This window comes from Sinocyclocheilus anshuiensis, unplaced genomic scaffold, assembly GCF_001515605.1.
Source record: "Sinocyclocheilus anshuiensis isolate Anshui unplaced genomic scaffold, SAMN03320099.WGS_v1.1 scaffold195, whole genome shotgun sequence".
NCBI lineage: Eukaryota > Metazoa > Chordata > Actinopteri > Cypriniformes > Cyprinidae > Sinocyclocheilus > Sinocyclocheilus anshuiensis.
The window spans coordinates 2,616,023-2,625,425 of NW_015548236.1; the positions used below are offsets into that span (position 1 = coordinate 2,616,023).

The window sequence follows — 9,403 nt, forward strand, 5'->3', positions numbered from 1 at the left end:
AATATAACAAAGAGTGAAAAATTGAAGGGGGTCTGAATACTTTCCGTACCCACTGTATATGTATATATATACACATATACATATACACACACATGCATACATACATACATATATATATATATATATATATATGCATACATACATATATATATATGTTCACACAAAACCAGTAAGACTAGCAGAGTCGAGCATTATATATAGCAGAGTTCTAGAATTATACAGATATATGTTGCTTCAAAAAGGACACAATTGGTAAATCATTTATTTTAAACAATTCAGTTACATTTTGTCTCAGTAGAAGCAAATTTCTACATCCATATAGTGGGTTATGTTTAGGTGTCCACATACTTCCACATGGCCATATTGAGTATACACACCCACACACACACACAATGTTACTGGGCTGCATACACTCTTATGCATCAGTCTATAGCATCTGAAGGAGTTCACTCTGTTCCGTCGCTTCTCTCATTTGAAATCTATTACTGGCTGTGTAGATTAGTTGTCATTGTGTTGCTTTAAATTCCATTAACTTCATATTCACCATCATCCCCTTGAATGCTCAGAGGAGTAAAGTCGACAGGCTTCAACATACACTTCTTGTTGCATTTGTTAGTGGAATACCTCGTCCGTCAGCTCACACTGATTGCACTGCTAGCGGGGTTCACAACAGGTGCTTCATTTTCAGAGGGAAACTCGGATGCTTTCAGTGTCTAGTGGTGGAAGAAAACTTCTCGCATGCTCTTCAAGATCTGATTTGAGATCTTTAGAACAAGCAGAGATAATTGCGCATGCATCGTAAATCACAAATTTGAGGCAGATCTTTGGATTGTTGGCATCACTAAGCTATTGTATTCACACTAGAAATGTAAAATGAATAAAGAACTGTTTGGCTTGGATAGACATATCTTTTTTTGTCCTGTCAGGAGAAACTACAAACTGATCTTGGCCAAAAGGTGACTTATCAACACTGACATGCTTGTGAAAGTCTCGCCTGCACTGCCAGCTTACAGCCAATCACTCTCACATTTTCTGAAAGGCTCAACTGCAGCCACTATGTTATACTGAGTCTTTTAGACATCCGTCTGTCATTGTGCCTCTCAGCCTGTGGGCATCATCCTCTCATACAGATACATCACAAGCCAACCTCAGACCTCAGATGAAATACCTGCAAGGCTGCAAGCCCAGGCAATTCATCTTGTGGCTCAATGGAGTTCAGTACAGAGCTGAATGAATTGCATAGTGCTGAACTGTTGTCTTACCATTGTACTTTTAACATGTTTCTTACAGATCCAGTGGGAGTGTATTAATCCTAAATACCAAGTGAAGAAGAAGAATTACAGAAATTCTGGAATGGTAATTCTTACTCTGTGCAAGGTGAGGACTCCCGACACTTTGTCAAATATGTGTGCGCGTGTGTGCATTTTTTTTTTAATTGTTCTAGTACGATATCTGCTCTATTAAATGGGTTGGATATGGTCACTTTCTGTCATGTAAACCAAGTGTAGTAGTTGACTATGGGTGCTGTGGAGTGATATTTACAGTAGCTACTGTAGGTGAACAGGTATGTTGTATGATGATTGATTACTGTATTTTTGTACACCTGAAATGATCTGTTAACCAGTTAGTATGCAGGACCAAAACTATCCGTTTAATAAGTGTTATTTTATCTCTGTTTCAGATCATTAAGATGCACTCTTTCCTGGATTACATCATGGGAGGATGTCAGATTCAGTTCACAGTAAGTAGTTTTGGAAGGCTTTTGGAAGACGTTTCCCCACTTTTTATCTTACTGTCATCTTTAAGCTAAACCAAACTCCACTGATAGCAAGAGTCAATATAGCCTGGATCTTGTAAATTGTGTAATCTGGTGGTTTAGTTTCTAGCTGCATGTCTTTAATGTTTCTACATAATGTATTCTTTGAATTAAATTTCTGTAATTATTTACTCATTTTATTCCAAATCCTATGACTTTCTTTCGTGTTGAACACTAAAGTGAAATTTTGAAGAATTGTATTGCTCGTTCTTTTCCATGAAGTTATGATTAACAGAGACTGAAACTTTAAAGGGATATTTCACCCAAAAATGGAAAATCTGCCTTTAATTTCTCACCCTCATGTCGTTTCAAACCTGTAAGACCTTCGTTCATCTTCGGAACAGCAATGCAACTATCACGTTCAAGGCCCAGAAAGGTAGTAAGGACATCGATAAAATAGTCCATTTGACATCAGTGGTTCAACCTTAAGAAAACAAAAATAACGACTTTATTCAACAATGTCTTCTCTTCCGCGTCAGTCTCCACTGCGCATTCATGAAAGCACCACAAATGCATGTGCGTGATGCTGCTGATGTTGTGGTACTGTCGTGAGTGTGCATAGAAATCTGACACGGAACAAAATTATTTGTTGAATAAAGTCATTATTTTTGTTTTCTTTGTGTACAAAAAGTATTCTCATTTCTTCATAAAATTAAGGTTGAACCACTGATGTCACATGAACTATTTTAAAAATGTCCTGTCCTTTTTGGGCCTTGTACGTGTCAGTTGCGTTGCTGTCTATGAAGAGTCAGAAAGCTCTCGGATTTCATCAAAAATATCTTAGTTTGTGTTCTGAAAATGAACGAAGGTCTTACGGGTTTAGAACGACATGAGGATGAGTAATTAATGACAGAATTTTCATTTTTGGGTGAACTATCCCTTTAATGTTTGTAGCAATGTCCAATTCATCTTTGGAAACATATTTTCAATGAATCATTTTACTGAATGAATCAGAATCATTCAAATTCCAATCACTAATCTGGTTGCAGTGGTTCATAAAGTATGTTTATAGGTTTATAAGAATAATTACTGAAATGTTAGTCTTAAATTAAGCTATCATATAACTTGAAATATGGTGTATAAAAGTTGTATGTATATATACACTTTTATGGTGTTTTTACATCCTTGTTGAGGCTTTTGAAGTTTTGCCTTACGTCTTCCATGAGAGAAAAAAGGTCATACAGGTTTGGAACAACATGAGGGTTAGTAAATTTTTGGGTGAACTATCCTTTAAACAAATGTTGTTCTGCAGGTGGCGATTGATTTCACCGCCTCAAACGGCGACCCTCGAAACAGCTGCTCCCTCCACTACATCCACCCTTACCAGCCCAACGAGTACCTCAAAGCGCTGATTGCTGTTGGGGAGATCTGCCAGGACTACGATAGGTGACCCACCAATCAATCCCTCAATCAGTCAGCCAGTCAACCAATAAATCAGTTAATCAATCATGCAACCAGTCAAGCAAACAGTCGATTCTTCAATTTTGCCAAATGAAATTTAATGGGCTTACTAACAGAGCTACTCCATCACAAAATGTTTACACCAGATATTTTCTCAGTACAGGCCATTAACCAAACATTCCAACCAATTAATCAATCAATTATACATTGCATCAGTTAATCAGGGATTCAGCCTTATGACTGCCAGTGCCTGTAGGATGCAGAGCTGTCATGTCAAGGTTTGTCTTTCTACACTTCAATCACTCTCTCGCCCAAGATGTCACTTAAGCTCAGAGTCAATTATATTTGACCCCTCACAATGTCACATCCCTGCTCATCTCATTGCTCATCTCTGGGGCTCAATGCGCGCTCATTAATCCTTTCTGCTTCTGATCTGTTTCCAGCGACAAAATGTTTCCCGCTTTTGGCTTTGGAGCCCAAATCCCACCAGACTTCAAAGTAAGTTCATTATTTTCATGTGTTAAGAAAAGAGCTTTTTTAGTTATACTTTAAGGGCAAACAATTTTATATGTATTTATGTGTAATTTTGCAGTAAGAAAGAAAAGTTGTAATTTAAAAAAATGTAAATTAGTCAGAGTAATGAAAATTACTTCTTTTTTTTAATGTGATCGTAGTTTTCATTTGACTGTTGTCTATTGCATACTTAAAAGTTCAAATGACTTTAAATTTACATTTAAGATCAAATATTTAAGTAATCCCCTATAATGCTCTTTTTTTTAAAGAACACTGAGGTTTTTTAAATTAAATTTTCTTTTTTTATTTATTGTTTGATTTAATTGACTTCGCTAAGACTGAACAGACTGAATTTGAAGCTTGATTTTAAGACCACAAGAAGTTTCCCATACAGTACAATAAATTGTCATGGAAACCAGAGTGCTCTGAATCTCTCACAGTTACCTGACAGGAGATTTCTGAATAATTCATGAACTGCTGATGCCCTTTTACAATAATCACCTCATCATTCCTGCTAATCTATGCCAATCACTCAAAATCAGGTCATCTGATTGGTTGCCATGTTACAATCAGAGGTCACGGCCGTAGTGTGGTTGGATGTGACTCGAAGAATGCATTTTAGTTGACCGCAGTCCGAGCCACAGGGAAGCTCCATGTTTTATGCCTGATTTTATCCCTTCCATTGGCTGCAATAATTCAGAATATAAATGGACCATAAGAACTTATGAATAAAATAAAGAAACTTCCAGTACATTATATGAACCTTAATATCATAAAAGCTAATATCACCAGAGTTCAAAGTTTAAATCAATTGAGTCTTTTTCTATGGGATTGGAATCCCGCCAAATGTATTGCAGTCATGGATAAAAAAAATAACAAGTATTTTTTTCAAGAAACCAAAATTTTAAAACGCAAGTAAAATTATATTGCACATTATATTGCACAAAATTTTAAAATGAAAGCAAACTTTTCAGAATAGCAAACAATGGTCACGGATCAAAAAATAAGTGTAAATCAACTGTAAATAAAAAAACTGAAATAATATCGCAAAAGTTATCCGACTTGCACACAAAATCATGTTTTCCTTGGTTATATTTCTCTATTTTTTGTGCTCTGACATTTTCTGCTCATATTTTTATTTTTTGTATGCTTATGCTGTTTTTCCCTTTGCTCTTGTTTCCACGTTCTGCGCTTGCTTTTCCAAATGTTGTGGTTAGAGTTTCATGTAAATCAGGGCGGGCTTAAGCGTCATCATTGGTCCACTAGTTCTTGATTGACAGCTCCTCCTCTAGCCAATCAGTCGAAGAGGGCGGTGATGTCACTCCAGTGACATCACCGCCTCATTAGCTGCTCATTAGCTGTGGATGCTCAGCGTTCACTTGTACTGGTGAAAATGGATAACTGTCAGCTGGGGTAACATCTTACCATACAGGACACCGTTATATGTGACCCTGGACCACAAAACCAGTGTTAAGTCGTTGGGGTATATTTGGAGCAATAGCCAAAAATACATTGTATGGATCAAAATGATAGATTTTTCTTTTATGCCAAAAATCATTAGGATATTAAGTAAAGATCATGTTCCATGAAGATATTTTGTAAATTTCCTACCGTAAATATATCAAAACTTAATTTTTGATCATTGCATCAGTGCATGCATTTTTCCTTTCTCTTTGGAGTGTTACAAGCTCTTGGTGCATAAAGAAGATCTGTAAAGTTGCAAAGACTAAAGTCTCAAATCCAAAGAGATATTCTTTATAAAAGTTAAGAGTCAACCACGCGCGCTAGAGTATGTCACGATGTGGGAAGATTTGCATAACGCCGCCCAAATGTTCAACAGATTGCCAGGTAGGTGTACAGCAGTGACAGATGGAAAGATGGAAAGATGTTACCCCAGCTGATAGTTATCCATTTTCACCAGTACAAGTAAACGCTGAGCATCGGCAGCTAGTGAGGCGCACTGGAGTGACATCACCGCCCTCTTCGACTGATTGGCTAAAGGAGGAGCTGTCAATCAAGAACTAGTGGACCAATGATGACGCTTAAGTCCGCCCTGATTTACATGAAACTCTAACTGCAACATTTGGAAAAGCAAGCGCAGAATGTGGAAACAAGAGTGAAGAGAAAAACCGCATAAGCATACAAAAAATAAAAATATGAGCAGAAAATGTCTGAGAGCACAAAAAATAGAGAAATATAACCAAGGAAAACATGATTTTGTGTGCAAGTCGGATAATTTTGCAATATTATTTCAGTTTTGCGCAGTACGATTTTAAATGTGTTTAAAGTTTTGATTCATGCTTATTATTTTCTTAAATGTGTTATTACATTTTTGATTTACACGTATTATTTTTTTGATCCGTGACCATTGTTTGCTATTCTGAAAACTTTGCTTTCATTTCATTTTAAAATTTTGTGCAATATAATTTTACTTGCGTTTTTAAATTTTGGTTTCACGCTTGTTATTTTTTTTTAATCCGTGACTGCAATACATTTGGCGGGATTCTGATCCCATATTTTTCTCTGTGCCATTTGAAAAAGCAATTTGTTTCTAAAAGCGGTAGACTCACTGCCATCACTGCCACTGATCTTTCAGTTTTTGTCACTTGACTGTGACTTCTTTCCCTCCTCAATACAGGTTTCTCATGATTTTGCTGTCAATTTTGATGAGGACAACCCAGAATGTGCTGGTGAGTCGTCAAAGTGTACATAACTACATAACGTCATGCCTTTACAAACATTTATTTTTTTCCTTTTAAAAAAGGAAGTTCAATGGAATCCAATGCATTCCTACTATATGAGTCAAACATCTCCCACACATACTCAATGGCAAACAGAAGATGTTAGGATTTTAAAGCATGAACTAAGAACTTTTTAACGGTTGCTCATGCATTTAAACGAGGCTGTGCTCTGCTTTTAATAAACAAATACATGAATAAACAAGTCCTCTATATAACCTCTATTCATCTCTGAGGTCAAAGGTCATGTTTTAATCTGACATTTTCAGGTCAGTAAATGTAAATGCCCCCCATTGATAAGAAATTGGTAATATGACGTCCATTCAATGTACAGATAATTGGTCAATGCAGAAAATAAACTAAAACACATCTAAACCTTTTTAAGACTTGTTTTTAGATAATACATTTAAAAAAAAAATTCATACCACATTGACAAATTTTGTTTTAAACATAAAATTAAGAAATTTAGTGAGGTTAAAAATAAGCTTAAAGATGTTTGAAAACAAGTGAGTGTATTGACCTGAGTGGCTGTGTGTGTTTTGCAGGTATACAAGGTGTTGTTGAGGCTTATCAGAACTGCCTCCCAAAAATCCAGTTGTACGGTCCCACTAATATTGCTCCCATCATCCAGAAAGTTGCCAACTCTGCCTCCGAGGAGATGCACACCAAAGAGGCCATGGTTAGTCAGAGAGAGAGAGAGAGACTGAGGAGCTCAGTTTCTGCACAGCACCATATTGACTCCATCTGCTTTACTGCTGTTGCCTTTTTATAAAAACAACCCAAGTTGCTGATGTGTATAGAATAGAAAACATGCTGTGGAAGAGCACAGCAAAATTATTACTTGATCAGGATTTGTGTCTCATTTTCTCATTTAATATTAAAACATCCTTTTAACAATATAAATGCACTTGAAAAGCCAAACTGCATTAGATAAAAACACTGAAAAAAATATTACATTTTTAGTATCATTTTATTAATATTAAAAAAAAACTGTTGAAAGTTAGTCAACTAAATTTGTTTAATTAAATGTAGCTAAAATAAATTGATTGCAATCACTTACCTTAAAACAATTTAGTAAATCCAATGAATAATTTTTTTCAGTGAAGGCTTGTTCTCAAAAAAATAGTTTATTTACTTATCTACATATTTATTTGATCAATAAAAAGTGATATTGTGAAATATAACAATTTACTGTTAAGTAACGTTTTATTTTAATATATTTTAAAAAGCTTATTTTAAAATGCAAAATCTCAGTTTTCAGCAGCCATAACTCTAGTCTTCAGTGTCTAATATGCTTTGGGTGCTCAAGAAGCATTTCTTATTTTTATCAATGTTGTTATTTTTATCAATATATTATCAATGTTTATTGATTGAAAACATTTTTATATATATATTTTTTTTCATGAAAACTACCATTTAAACGTTTGGGGGAAATATGATTTAAAAAAAAGAATAAATAAATAGTATTTTATTCAACAACAATGTATTTAGTTGTTGAAAAGTGACAGTAAAGACTATTTCAAAATATTAAGTCTAAAATAATTATATTTCAATTAAATACTGTTACGTTAACTTTCTATTCATTAAAGAATCCTAAAAAAAATTATCAAAGTTTCCACAAAAATATTAAGCAACATTGATAATAATAAAAGACATTATTATTAGTTGAGCATAGTATTAATTCTGTTACAGAATTACAGAAAACACTTCAAAATATATATTTAAATAGAAAATGGTTATTTTAAATTGTAATAATATTCCACAATATTACTATTTTACTGTATTTTTGACCAAATAAAGTAAAGCCTTGGTGAGCATAGGAGACTTCTTTCAGTAACTTTGAAAATATTAATCTAATTTTATTTCTTACCCCATTGGCCAATATAGTGTGGTGTATGCTGAAAATAAAGCAAGAAACCGTTTGTTGGTTATAGTGGGGCTTTGCGTGCAAGACACAGACAAACACCTGGTGATCATACTAGTGCGAGTCTCCATTTTTAAATGTCCTCTCACATTTTATTAATCTCTTTCCTCAATTTTCCTCATTCATTAGGAATACTTCATACTGCTAATCCTGACAGATGGAGTGATCACAGATATGGCAGATACACGAGAGGCCATCGTCCACGCCTCTCACCTGCCCATGTCCGTCATCATTGTGGGCATAGGCAGCGCAGATTTCAGCGACATGCAGATGCTGGACGGTGATGATGGAATCCTCCGCTCTCCCAAAGGAGAACCCGTCCTGAGGGACATCGTGCAATTTGTGCCCTTCCGCAACTTCAAACATGTGAGTAAAAAACAGCATCTTGAAGTAAATAATACCAAAAGGTTTCTACACAACTCTTTTTATTCACATTTGAATTCATTTGAAAAGAATCCTGTCAGGATCTGTTGAAACCGTGAACACAGAAAGCAAAACCTGAATTACTAACAAGTTGAAGCTTAATCAACAGATGTGTCTAATGAAGAGAAATGCTTCATGCCAGGTTTGGTGATTTAAGAAACTGTATGGTACCTCTCTGGTCAGGGCATAGTCACGAAAGCAAACTACAAGAGGATGCCGTACATCTGAAGGCATCCAGGTTTCTTTTCATCTGTCTCCTCTCTCAGGTCAGTGCGTTGCTCTCACAGCTGTCTCTCTGAGCTCCAATAACAAGCATCTCGGCGCTGGAACAGAGGGAAGGAAAACATCAAAGCTCTTAGATTTTACAGGCCTGTGTTTAGTTCAATTAAGGAGCGTGACATCATTCATGTAGAACAGTCTTCATTATAAAAGCATTTTTTAAGACGTTAGGCATATTCTGTCCTGCTTTAACCCAGCAATATTCCTGCCTCAGAAGCGGAGTTCATGCAAAGTTCAGGTTTTTTATTCCATTTTGAGTTCAAATGAGACAAAATTGCCTTTTTTTTTTTTTTTTTTTTTTTTTTTTTC

General features: G+C 35.4%; 1 protein-coding gene across 1 annotated transcript in view; it reads left to right on the forward strand.

Annotated features, from left to right (window-relative positions):
- The window catches only part of cpne4b (copine IVb), a 34,172-nt gene that overhangs the window by 22,426 nt on the left and 2,343 nt on the right, over positions 1-9,403 (forward strand). The window contains exons 9-15 of the mRNA XM_016441997.1: positions 1,291-1,377; positions 1,682-1,741; positions 3,069-3,202; positions 3,661-3,715; positions 6,369-6,420; positions 7,014-7,147; positions 8,522-8,758. Of these exons, the coding sequence (XP_016297483.1) occupies positions 1,291-1,377; positions 1,682-1,741; positions 3,069-3,202; positions 3,661-3,715; positions 6,369-6,420; positions 7,014-7,147; positions 8,522-8,758 (759 nt within the window). The remainder of the gene's footprint in view (positions 1-1,290; positions 1,378-1,681; positions 1,742-3,068; positions 3,203-3,660; positions 3,716-6,368; positions 6,421-7,013; positions 7,148-8,521; positions 8,759-9,403) is intronic.